At 50.8% G+C, this 12537-nt stretch overlaps 1 protein-coding gene across 3 annotated transcripts in view; it reads right to left on the bottom strand.

Annotated features, from left to right (window-relative positions):
* Positions 1 to 6356: 6356 nt before the first annotated feature.
* Positions 6357 to 12537, bottom strand: part of Rph3a (rabphilin 3A) — a 72699-nt gene continuing 66518 nt past the window's right edge. For 2 of the 3 annotated variants that reach the window (XM_028766158.1, XM_028766159.1), the window contains 5 exons: positions 11768 to 11824; positions 11072 to 11226; positions 10104 to 10185; positions 7521 to 7617; positions 6685 to 6815 (listed from right to left, as the gene is read on the bottom strand). In XM_028766158.1, coding sequence (XP_028621991.1) covers positions 6685 to 6815; positions 7521 to 7617; positions 10104 to 10185; positions 11072 to 11226; positions 11768 to 11824 — 522 coding nt within the window. Of the gene's footprint in view, positions 6816 to 7520; positions 7618 to 10103; positions 10186 to 11071; positions 11227 to 11767; positions 11825 to 12537 lie in introns of all 3 variants that reach the window. The other variant, XM_028766157.1, reaches the window with a different exon arrangement.

Genomic DNA, 12537 nt, shown 5'->3' with positions numbered 1-12537 from the left:
GTTGTGGTCTTGCTTTGAGGCCAGGGCTGGACTTGAACTCATGATTCCTCCAGGTTGGTCCCCTCAGTGCTGGTGTTACCGGGTGGCCACTGTGCCTAGCTCTCCCTATGTTTCTACCTGGCTTAACAATGTCTTCTGCAATATGTATTAAATTATGCTTAAGGCAAAACGTCCCCATGAGGGCTCAGATAGCTGAGAGGGACAGTGCTATGCTAAACTGTCATCATTCATCAAGAATATATGTTTACTGTGCATGTGCTTCTGTAAATATACAGATAAAGACTCATAAGAGGGCGAGGAATTTGTTCCTTAGAAAATCAACACCATGAGGCCGGAGAGACGGCCTCAAGAGCAGTGGAGACACTGCACACATACGGTACACAGATGTATCCTTAGGAACACACACATAGGTTAGTAAAAAAAACAAAACAAAACAAAACAAAAAAAAAAACAAAAAAACTACAAGGTGTGCTAGTGCATACCTTTAATCCCAGCACTCAAGAGGCAGAAGCTCATGGATCTTTGTGATTGGAGGCTAGCCTGATCTTTACAGCAACTTTTAGGCTAGCCAGTAGTGTATAGTTAGACTTTATCTCAAGTGGAGAGGCCTGGAGAGATGGCTCAGTGTTTAGAAGCTGTGGATGTGCATCCTGGGAAATCCTGTTCAATTCCCGAACTGACATGGCAGCTCACTCTCATGCGCACACGCACACACGCACAAACACATACACACATACACACACACGTATATATACATATAACACACACACACACATATATATATATATGCACATGCACACAGGCACAGGCACACAAGCACACACACACATACACACACCACACAAACGCGCACATATGTGCAAACACACACATTCAAGCCTGTCTATGCATATACACACACAAATACACAAACAGGTGTACACTCACACATGCACATGCACACGCACACTTGCACATGTGCACACGTGCATACACGCACACACACATGCGTGCATGCACAGGCACACACACACAAGCACACACATACACACATATTCGAGCCTGCTTATGCACACACACACACAAATCCACACACAGGTGTACACTCACACGTGCACCCATGGACGTTGACCAGGATTTACTGTGATGCAGAGAGAAGGGCCGGCCTTTTGCAGGAGCAGAATTGTCCTTATGCAGATTCATGAAGGAAGCAATTGCGGGTAGAGACTGGTCACCAGACACAGGAGCTCCAGGTGATTAGGGTAGAGATGGGACCTTTGGGACCTAGTCCTGCTATCCCAAGCTGGTGACTTTTGGTGGGGTGCTTACCCGTTGGCCTCCCTGATCCTAACTGCACACTGAGACCAGCACCTTGTCTCCTCCTGCAGGGAGTCACTCAGACTGTCTGGGGCTTCTAGGTCATTAACCCTTCACATACAGGGAAACAAGAAAGAAAAGCAGCATTGGGGGTGGCCCTGGCAGTCCAGCAGGCAGAGGCTGATGCAGGAGGATGGATAATGGAGGCTGGTCTATCCTGGGCTAGACTACAGCTGGATTCACTCCAGAGTGTGAGAAAAGAATCCTACAACAGATGAGGAAATAAACGGAAAAAAAATGATCCCACCAAGGGCTAGGGCTGAGAACACACTTTGGGCTGTAACACAGTTTTTCCCTTAAAGGAACAGGAGCGGGAAGTTCTGCTGACTATGGTTGTGTTAGCCCAGGTCAGAGGTCAGCCCTCGGCACAGTGTCAGCTTCTTTAGATTTCTTTTGGTCAGACAGGTGCAGTGTCACAGACCTTTGACCCCAGCACCTGGGAGGCAGAGGAAGTTGGACCTGTGTGTGTGTGTGTGTGTGTGTGTGTGTGTGTGTGTGTGTGTTTTAGGTTAGCCTGGTCTACAGAGTGAGATCCATGTTAGTCAGAGTTCAGTGGTGAGACTCTGTCTTGAAAAATAAACAACAACAAATTGTTGTCGGTTTTTGTGAGCCACCAGATAGATTCTGGGACCTGAGCCCAGGTCTTCTTCGAGAGCATCCCGTGCCTTAACCTCCTCTGTGCCATCTCCCAGCCCCCAGGTTCAATCAGTCTTCGTGGCCTCATTGGGATCCTTCTTGGTGAATCCTGAGGGAACTGGGATGTGAAGGCCCCTCCCACAAGTGCCAAGATGGGAGCACAAGAGGCCAGCTGAAGGTCCTGAGCAGAGCTGAGTGAGAGTGAAGCTAATTGTGCTTTAAATACTCTATTCCATTTATTTCATGTGTGTGAGCACGTGACGTCAGAGGCCAACCTGTAGGAGTCGGCTCTCTTTCCTTCCACCACGTGGGTCCCAGGGACCAAACTCAGGCCACCAGGCTTGGTGACAAACACCTGCTGCCTCTGAGCTATCTCAGTGACCTTTGTTGTTGTTGTTTTAGGACATGGTCTCATAGTCTCATAGGCTAGGCTAGCCTTCAACTTACAGCAATCCTCCTGCCTCCGTGCCCTGAGTGCTGGGATTATAGTATGTCCCTACAGCCGGCTCATCTATACTTTTCCATGCCCACTGTGAGTCTTAACGAGTGTCACTAAGTCCAGTGAGGTCAATGCCCCTGCCCACCCTGACTGAGCCTGGGAGAGCCCAGATCACAAGGTTTAAGACCCCGAGTCACCCTCTTGGCCACATGGCCATCCGATGCTGGGGATACACTATTCCCATGAGCCCCTTGACCCAGCCCCCTCTCTGTCAGCTCTGTCTGACCTCATAGGGCCCTGACTCAGCTCTGCCTCCAACACCCACTCAGAGTAATAATAATAATAGTAATAATAATAATAATAATAATAAAAACATGGCTTGCTGGAGATTGGGAGTTCCGTGGACTAGAGACACTCACCCCTTCCTCCTGGCTTGTGCCTGCCTCTCCTGCTTTCTCCCAGCCTCCTGTAGGGGGCGCTCTCCCCAGCTCAGGAGCATCACCTTGGATGGATGCTGTCCACCAGAGCCCAAGTATAAGGTAGACATGTGGGATGACGTTTCTGAATCCCGTGCCATGGGTCAGGGGTCTTCGTGGATGACGTAACTGCAATGCCCCGGGTATGTTCCAAAATGTTAATGTCAGAGTATGTTCCAAAATGTTAATGTCAGAGAATGAGCACCTTGCCAACGTGAGGGAAAGATGTAAGTGTGTGGGGACAGCGATTCCTATCGCATCACCCCATGCAGTCTCTGTCATAACCAAGAGAAAAGAACCATTAGCCTGTTCAGGAGTCCCCATATTCATGAAAATGCTCAGCCTGGTAGGCGTGTCTTATGCTGGGATCAGGGGATCAGCCTTTTTCAGGCTGGGCCTCCCTGGGTTGTGTGGCAGCGGCTGCATGGAACACTGTACAGAGAAGGGTTCTTAATCCTTTGGCAGGCTCCTCCGCGGGTGCTGGATTGATTAGTGATGTCTGCTGCAAGTACCAGGAAGGGGAAGGGGTGCCTCAGAGGGCGGGCTTGCTTTGGCTCACATTTACCCCTGTGGCCCCCTGGTGGCAAGTAGCTGAACTTCAGTAAATGGGTTGACCTGAAGGCAGCTGACTTCAGTCACTGCGGAGGTGGGAATTGGCCAACAAAGGGGCCCGCTGCTCCCCAGGGGGACAGTGAGTCTTTAGGAAGGTGAGGGGACTACAGGCAGTTTGAAAAGAAACTCTCAGGATGTCCAGGTGATTCCAGGAACTAGAGAAATTGTCTTGAAAGAATTGGCCTTGGGAGGAACTGACCAGCTCAGCAGGAAGGGGCTGGCCTTTCCAATTAGTTGTTCGTGTCTTCCAGGGACTCAATTCAGGGGGGTTAAAAATCCTTTTGAAGAGCCAAGGATGGTCATGTATACTTGCAACAAGTCCCAGCCTTCTAGAGGTGGAGATGGGGTTTGGGGGGATCAGGAGTTCAAAGTCAGCCTAGGCTACATATGCAGTTAGTTCAAGGCCATCTGGAGCATATGAGACTTGTGGAGAGGAGTGGGGGACGGGGGTTCTAGATCTATTTATCTGGCTTTCAGGTCGCTGAGAATGTAGAATATGGATCTATCAGTGAAGGCTTCTTCTGAGCTGGGAGGTACTAAAACCCAGGGAAGGTATCATTAGATACCTCATCAGATGCTCTGTGTTTCCCAGTTGCCATCACCGTGGTAAGCACTGGGCTGGAAGTCTAAGGCCCAGCTCCTTCTCACTCTGAGCTGCCTTGGGTCTTTATTTCCTCATCTGTTTCATGAATTGGACAGGATAAATTGGATTGGACAGGCCCCTACTAAAGTCTAGGTTCGTGTGTGTGTATGTGTGTGTGTGTGTGTGTGTATGTGTGTGTGTATACATGTTCATATGTGTGTACATGTGTGTAGGTGGTGGTCAAAGGTCAACAATGGTGACATTCTCTGTTGCACTCATTTTTTGAGACAGAGTCTCTCAGTGAACCTATAGCCCTATAGGTAGGGTACAGTCAGTGAGCACCGGGGCTCCTCCTCCTCCTCCCGCCTCTGCCTCCTGGTACTCTAGTCCCATACCTCCACGCTGAACTTTATCGTGTGTGCACATGATGTCAGTGGGGCATTGTGCCATGACATGAATGTGGAGGTCAGGGAACTCTCTCTTTGCATATGTAGGTGTGTTCCAAGGATTGAAATCTAATCTCCGGGCTTGTGCGACAAGAGATGTTCCTCACTGAGCTGCCTTGCTGGCACACAACTGGCTCTTCACATAGCTTCCAGGGATCTGAACTCAGGTCCTCATGTTAGCAGGCTCTCTACTGACTGATCTGTCTCTTCAGCTCCCAAGACCTCACAACACCTGGTCCCACAGTTATTGACACCTCTCCAAAGATGAGAAGAAGGAAGGGATGAACACATGCCTGCTGTTTGGTGAGCTCCCATAACATGGCTTTTCAGAAGACGAGACGGTCCCCTGGGTTTCTTGAGCCCATCTGTCTATGCTCAGGATGAAATTGGCCGGACAGCACCTCTGTTCAGTTACTACACTGCACCCTGACAAATTGCCTGTGTGGTCCCCAAGCCTCTACATGTCCTGTTTGGAAGGCAAAAGAAACTTCTAGAAGCCAACAAGTAAGAGAAGCAGGCCAGTAGTTTCCTTGGATATTCCTACTTTATTTTTGGCTACATCAGTGCAAAGAAAGGCAGTGGGCATCGTGCATGCACCCGGGGACTTGTGTTCTATGTGGAGGGGTGGGGTGCGTGTGTGGGTGAGGGCATCAGGGTGCTGCAAGCAGGCTGCATTCCGAGTCCAGAGCCAAACCGGCATCAGGCTTGGGCGACTCAGCCAGCATGCTTTTCTCCTAAAGGTGACCATGACAGGGAAATGGGCATAGCATTGAACCTATAGGGACTAAATGGGGGAGCCAGGGGGAAGATGGACGTGGGAAGGTCAGCCACCTTGGGGCAGGCAGAGCCTGATTCTAGAAGAGAGTCATTTCCGGGAAACACAAGAGTCCCTCAGGAACAGCACGAGTTGCTGAGAGCAGGGGGGGGGGGGGGCGGGGGAGCATCTCAAGAGACATTGGAAGGAACAAGCAAGACTATGAGAGCTGGAAATGGTTTTAGTCTTGGTCTGTCTGACTCTAGTGTTGGGATTTGGGATGTTGATGGAGAAAGACCATCAAGATGGGAAAAACCAGACTTGCCTCTCATGCGAGGAAGACGGCCGGACTCCAGCCTTAGACGGACATTTCTCTTGATTTGTCATGGATCAAGAGAGTTTCCGACTTGATTAAAGTTCTAAATACTGTAATTTGATCGCCGCCAGGAATCATAGGGAAGAGAGTGGAAGATGGAGAGACAGAACAGAGGTGGCTGTGACTGGGAGTTTGGGGAGAGGGTCCTTTGTTCTTTGCAAAGAGTAGAGGAAGTATAGAAGCGTGGGGTCCTGGAGCAAGTCCCCTCATACACAGAGCTCTGTGCCACCTGTGCTCATTTGGGGACCAGGGATGAAAAAGAGAGAACCTGGACCTCAGGATGTCTATAGTGCTGCCATGCACCCAGGCTGTGCTGGCTGCGGGCCCCAGGCTCAAAGATAGCCAGCCATGCCAACAGGAGATATGGTGATGTCAGAGGTGTGGGGCCCAGCTTCATCCAGCTTGTGAGGTTGCTGGCCAGGCTGGCAAGGGGCACAGGCTCAGGCTCTGCCTTGTATCCCCCACTGTGGGAGTGGGAGTAGAAGAGGGGGGTAGAGGGGAGGGGGCAGGAGGGTGGGTGAGGAGGTTTTGACAGAAGATGAGCAAGGAGCAAGGTGCAGAGAGAGAGAGGTTGGTTTTACCAGGCAGTCGGGCAGCTTCCTGAAAGAGGAGGTGCAGCCTCTGTGTATTCTCTGTGTCTAGTTCCTCATGTATCTAGAGTTGGGGATGGGACTTTTTTTTCTAGAGTGATTTGGAGGGACGGGGCAGCCTCAGTGTGTATAATTTCTGCCCTCCTCCTGGTCCTTACAACCTGTGGGTTCACCAATGCCCAAAGGGACGTGAAGATGCTCAAGGTCTGAGTAAAATCTCTTTGTAAATGTCTCCCCACATCCACTACCCAATCTCTGGGGTCCAGAGAGGGCTCCCATCCAGCCCCTGAAGCCCAGAGAGTTCTTTTGTAGCAGGACGTGAAGTAGGGGAGATATCAAAGGTTCAAGGTTGGCAAGGGAGGCTCTGCGAGGGGAGAGTAGCTGGGGCAGAGACGGGGACACGAGCGCGCCAGGTCCTAATCGCTCGACACGTGGTTCTCGTTCTGCAGTTGGTGCCAGCGTTCAATCTTCTTGTCTTTGTTCTTCAGACACTCATACCAATGTTTCAAGCGCTCGCCTTTGGCCGAGATACCTAACTGGCAGCCTCCTGGGGATTAGCAGAGAAGAGAGAGAGAGGGGCGGGTCAGTGGAGAGGGACACAGTAGCTAGTCATGTCTCTAGACCCAAAAGTAGAACTGAGAGAAAGACTGCCACCAAGCAGTGACACCCACAGCCCATTCTCTGAAAGGCTCGTTCCTATGTGACTGTCGTCAATATTATAATCATCCTCTAAGCCTCTAGAATGTGCTATGGCTCCTTCCTGCAGCACCAAGCCAGGGCTTCACGGTTACAAATCCTCACCAGACTTCTACTCTTCTTTTCTGAGTTTGTCTCCATGTTTACTGTCATGTCCCAAAGGGTCTATTTCTTCCTCACTGCTGCCTGGAGTCTCTCTCCCTGTGCCATGTTTACAACTTGCTATCCTTGGGATTTGGAAGGGCTGGTAGTGTTAAACCCTTCCTCTGGATCTTGTATAGAGATTAAGGGGGACTCCTTCGTGGCTGCTTCCTGCAGAGGGCACACTCTCTGCTCTCCTGATGCTCAACTATTCTGCCATGGTGTGTACCCCCTTTCAAGTAAAGGCACATCCAGACGGGATCAAAGTCAGGACCCTGAGTCCCAGGCTAGCCCTGAGCTTGCCAAACTGCTGGAAGATGGGGTTGTGTGAATGTGGCCTTCCCCAGGGCACCGCAAGGTATCCTCTTCTGGAGAAGCCAGATGAGGAGGCTCTCCCAGGAGCTAGAACACTCACCGATGTAATCATTAGACTTGCCAATGTCGTAGTCCCACACCGAGATATCCAGGGACTTTTTGGCCAGGTCGCTATGTTTAATATCATAAAAGAACTCCTGTGAACAGCAGAGGGAGAGGTAAGTAACAGTCTCCTGAGCTTCCAGTGCTAGCAGCTAGGGACGCAGCCCAAGGAGTCCCTAGAGCAGGGCATTCTGGGAGCAAAGAACCTTTCCTACCCCAGGCCTGTCTTCCCTTTTCAATAGAGCTCCTTAGGACACAGAATCCTGATGACCCATTGGCAGTGGTCTCTGTTTCATACTGCATGGTCACTGGGTCATTGATGCTGAACTTGGCCCTCCTGGGGACTTCCCTAGAGTCCCTCATGAGAGGGCGTCCTTCCTTAGAGGGTGTCCCTCAGGGTTAGGGTTAAGGATTTACTGTGACTCAGACAAGAGAGATTTTGTCTGGTTGTGCTTTTGAGACAGGGTCTCACTTAACCCCTTGTTGGCCTGGAGCTCAACTGTGTAGCCCAGGCTAGCCTCAAACTCAGGGATGAGTATCCTATCTCAGCCTCAGCTTCCACTGGGCTTAACAATCTGATTTTTTAAAGTAGTTTTTCTGATTGTTTGTAAGCGTCAGTCATGTTCATTTTTCATACAAACAAGGGAGGAAGCCATGACACATTATTTGTAGCCAGACTCGAGAAGGGCCACTGTCAGGATTTGCCCATGTACATTTATACTGATGTGTGATTTTTTTTTAAAGAAAACTAAATTAATCCTAAATCTAAAGCTCTGAAGTACCCTCTTTCCACTCTGTAACTTATCTTTTTTTTTTTAAATCAACTCAGCACATTTTCCAAAAATATTTCTTGTTGATGCGATTGGCTCACATCCCTAACCCCAGCACTTGGGAAGCTGAGGCAGGAGGACCACCACAAGTTCAAGGCTGCCTTCAGTCACAGTGAGAGTTCCAGGACAATCAGGGCTACAGATGGACAGAGGTATTTTAATGTCACCATCGTGAAAGGCACACTATATCTGTGCACTTGTATGCGTTGGCTCAGAGGGCAATTGGTGGGAGTCTCCTATCAGGTAGGTCTCATCGAGAAGACTTAGGTCATCACACTTGGCCGCAAGCACCATTACTCACTGAGCCATCTCGCTGGGCCTAAGGCCTTCGTCGTCATGGGTGATGTTTAACAGTTGTTGAACTCACAGTTAGGAATGTAGCTGCCTCTAACTTTCAGTCTCTGACTGATCCAGCGGCATCTAAGGGGTAAGATCACCCTGTCCACCCTTGATCATTTATTTAGGACAATTTCCCAGGCGTGCATTTCTGATCACAGTGTATATACAATGTCAGGTGAACTAAGAGCCGTGAGTCGGCTACAGGTTTCAAAAACTCAGAAGTGCATGCTGTTGTCGATTCAGAAAAAAACATTCCTTCTGAAGCCGGGGGAGGAGAGGATTTGATTGGCTGCTTCTGGTTGGGGTTGTGTTGTTTTGAGACAGTGTCTTGGGGTCTCCCTCGGTAGCCCGGGATGGCCTTGAACTTTTGAATCTCCTGACTCAGTCTCCCAGGTCTGTCCCCGCCACGACTATTTGGATTTCTGATTTGTGACTTGTCCAGATTCCAAGAGAAGGCAGGGCAGTCTACAGGGTGGGTCTCCTGAGTGAGCGCTTGGATCCTGGTTTTCAAAAATCATCATAAATGAACCATATCATACACCCCTCTTCACTGACAAAGTGCATTAGAATCCAGTAATCACTGGCTCTGACGGACTCAGAGTTCAGAGGCAAGGCCAGAGGGCGAGCGCTGGGCTGGGACTCCAGGCTGTGGGAACAGCTCAGCCCTGGTATGTTTGTTTTGGGTTTAAAATGGAGGCTGTCTGGATGAGTTAGCTTCATACTCCTTCTTTAGTCCTCTGCAGATGGGACAGACATCTGGATCCCTCCCGCCTGACTGACTTATTAAGAGTTAATGGAGAAGCAAGTGTTTAGGGTGAGATGAAGGGACACAAGCTTCTGGAGGCATGGGATAACCTCAACTGTGGGAAGTCAAAACACATGTGTTCTGAGGCATGAATAGGAGTTTGTCAGGGAGGAAAAAGAGGCACACAGGTTGGCATGGCCTCTTCAAGGGAAGGACACATTCAGAGTTTTCTGCATTTCTATGGAGGTGTCAGGCCGGGAGGAGGGAGCAGAAAGTCTACTGTGACATTCCAGAGTCTGAGCCACGGTGGGGGCCTTGAGAACACAGGGGAGGGAACATACGTGAGGCCCCAGTGCTCAGGGGACTGGATGGGAGGATGTGGAGGCCGCCAAGGGTTGAGCTCACAACTCAGCATCGGTGTGCGGGGAAAGACACGAGGTGGGGGGTGGGGGGCACATAGCTCAATCTCAGAAAACAGCTTCCTGTATCGTTCGGCTTGGTCTGTGACAGGGAGCCTGTCACCTTTCCTTTAGATATAACTCAACTAGATCAAGAACAGAAACGCTCTTTTGTGGCGATTAGGAATATTCTGGAAGGGATTCATTGTTCTCTCTCACACACAGGAACTCTCCATCGGTATGACAGAGAAGAACAGGGGTAGCCTTACCTCGTTAAACTCGGGATTCAGGGTCTTCTTTTTTATCTGAGTCTTGTGCTTGGCTTTCTTCCCCATGTCCGGTTTCAGCCAGCTGGGAGGAGATACCCGTAAATCAGAAAGTGACCTAACACTGGTGCCGCCTTGGGTGGTGTGGGCCCTGCTCTGAGCCTCTCATGTCTTTCTGCTGCTCAAAGCTATCCGTCAGTTTCCTGTGACTTTGGGGGAGAGTTTAGAGCCCTCACATGGCCTGGGAGTCCATGTGGTTGGGTTCCAGCTCTGTCCCATCTCTCTCTCTCTCTCTCCCATCATTCTCTTCACCACCCCTTTCTCATCCTCCTCTCCACCCCAGTGCCTTTGCACACACCACTGTTTCCTCTAACCAGGAAGCTGTTTCTCAGAGTGCCTAGCACACAGTAGGTACTCAATCAGTATCTTCTGGGTGGAAACAAGTACTCTGGGGAACAGGGTTTGGCACACAGTAATTATCAGAACGGCTGAAGAACATTCCACCAACTGAGTCCACTTATGTTCTTATATTTTCCAGGCGAGTGAGCAAAAAATACTTAAACCCTCTCAGGGTGGGCACAGCTGACTCTAGTTGTCACCAGCAGAGCAGCTTTGATGAGATGGCTGAAATAACCAACCCCGAGTTTGGGGTCTTTTAAGTGTTTCTGTAGTAAATTTGGATGAAGCCCAATTGTTTCTTTGATAGCGGAGATCTGAGCTACTGAGGACATGTGTGGATGACTCCTGGGCTCTAGGTGGGATCACCATGCCAATCCCTCCAGGAAGGGATGGTAGCAGGCGTCACATCGGCTGGCTTTCTGATACTCCAGCCTTATCTTTAGTCTGTTCTGGGCATAGTTTAGCTCTGTGATCTTCGCCAGATTCCTGCTTCTCTAGCTCTCAATGGTTAATGATCTAGGGAGAGTTTCTAGTCCTTATCGCCCCTCTCGCCTCCCAGGGCACCAACTCACAGCTTGACGAAGGGGTCTGAGTAGCCATTGGCGTCCATGGCGGCCAGGTGCACACAGCGGATAATCCCCACAATGAGGCCACCCTGCTGCGTGCTGTACATGAGGGACACCAGGATCTTGCCCCGTTCCTCTATGTCGCCGATCCGCTCCACCTGCTGCATGTGGCAAAAGGCAGTGTGGGGCTCAGAGAGGCGGGGGGTGTGGGCAGTCACTATGGGAGACCGCGGTGGAAAGCAGGAGAGCTAGGGCCAGCAATGAGATCTGCACCATGGACGGCAGGTGCCTCTGCCTAGCTAGCCTGGTAGAACGTTCTGGGTTAGGCTCAGGTATGTTGAGCCCAGGCTCAGCTTGAGTCGGGCAGGGGCAGATCCCCGACTTGGAACATTCGTTGTACTGGGTTCCATCCCGGTCCCTGACCTGACTGGCCTCAGATCCCTATAAAGAGATGTGCACGCCCTGACTCTCTTCCGTACAGCCAGCAGCAGGAGCCATGCAGAGCAGGCCCATAACATGGGTGTGTAACCATAGGGACAGGCCCCTTTTCCTATGGTCTAACCCTGGGGATGAAGGACACCCTTCCCTCCATGAACTAGCAGGTGACTGACTGGGATAAAGAGGGAGGAGGACTGAGGGGTGCCGGGGTCGGGGTGTCCTGGTAGTCCCAGCTTGCCCGCTTCCCACCCAGAGCCAACTCACCTCCTCCTCATAGAGAGCCATGCCTCGGGCTGACCCAGTGGTCCCTGCACGCTTCATCTGTGGGAGGAGACAGGATGGCAAAGTAACCTTGGATACTCATCCCCCTGCCCAAGGAGGGCCAGGAGCCGAGAAGGTGGGCTCTCCAAACCAGGCACCTCCACACTTCTCTCTTCCCAATGCTTATACAGCATCAACTGTCAAGATGGTACCGGGGGCAGGGCAGCAGCCACTGGCATGAGTTCTATTGTGTTCCCCAATTTACAGAAGAAGACACCGAGGGTCAGGGAGGACCAGCGGACTGTCCAAGTGTCAGAGGAGCCACACATACACCACAAGTATATCCATTTGCTCGGGATGAGTGGCTCAGGGTTCTTAGGGTCTAGCCTACTAGGTGTTTTCTCCTGTGTGGCTCTGGGGTCCTTCTGATGAACCCCAGGGATCTAGAAAGCACAGCTGTGAACTGTGGGTTAAACTCAACCTTCACCATTTAGAGGTAAGAAGGGGCCAGCCCTGACGGAGGCCCCTACCCTGAGCCCAGCATAGAAAGGAGGAGCTCTCCAGACACCTGCCTACCTAGCCTCCTCAGCGTCTTGGGACCGCTATGCCCATTTTATCAAGACAGACATACCCACATGATGATAGTGGCGTTGAAGACATGAGCTTAGTGACTGTTCTGACCAGCTGGACTCATCGAGTGAACAGCCATCTGCCGCTAGACAGGGACCCAAGGAGACACCTCATACCCAGGGCAGGCTTTCATGACCCACTCT

This window comes from Grammomys surdaster, unplaced genomic scaffold, assembly GCF_004785775.1.
Source record: "Grammomys surdaster isolate TR1022 unplaced genomic scaffold, NIH_TR_1.0 166, whole genome shotgun sequence".
Lineage (NCBI taxonomy): Eukaryota > Metazoa > Chordata > Mammalia > Rodentia > Muridae > Grammomys > Grammomys surdaster.
This window is presented reverse-complemented; position numbering and strand designations above follow the sequence as displayed.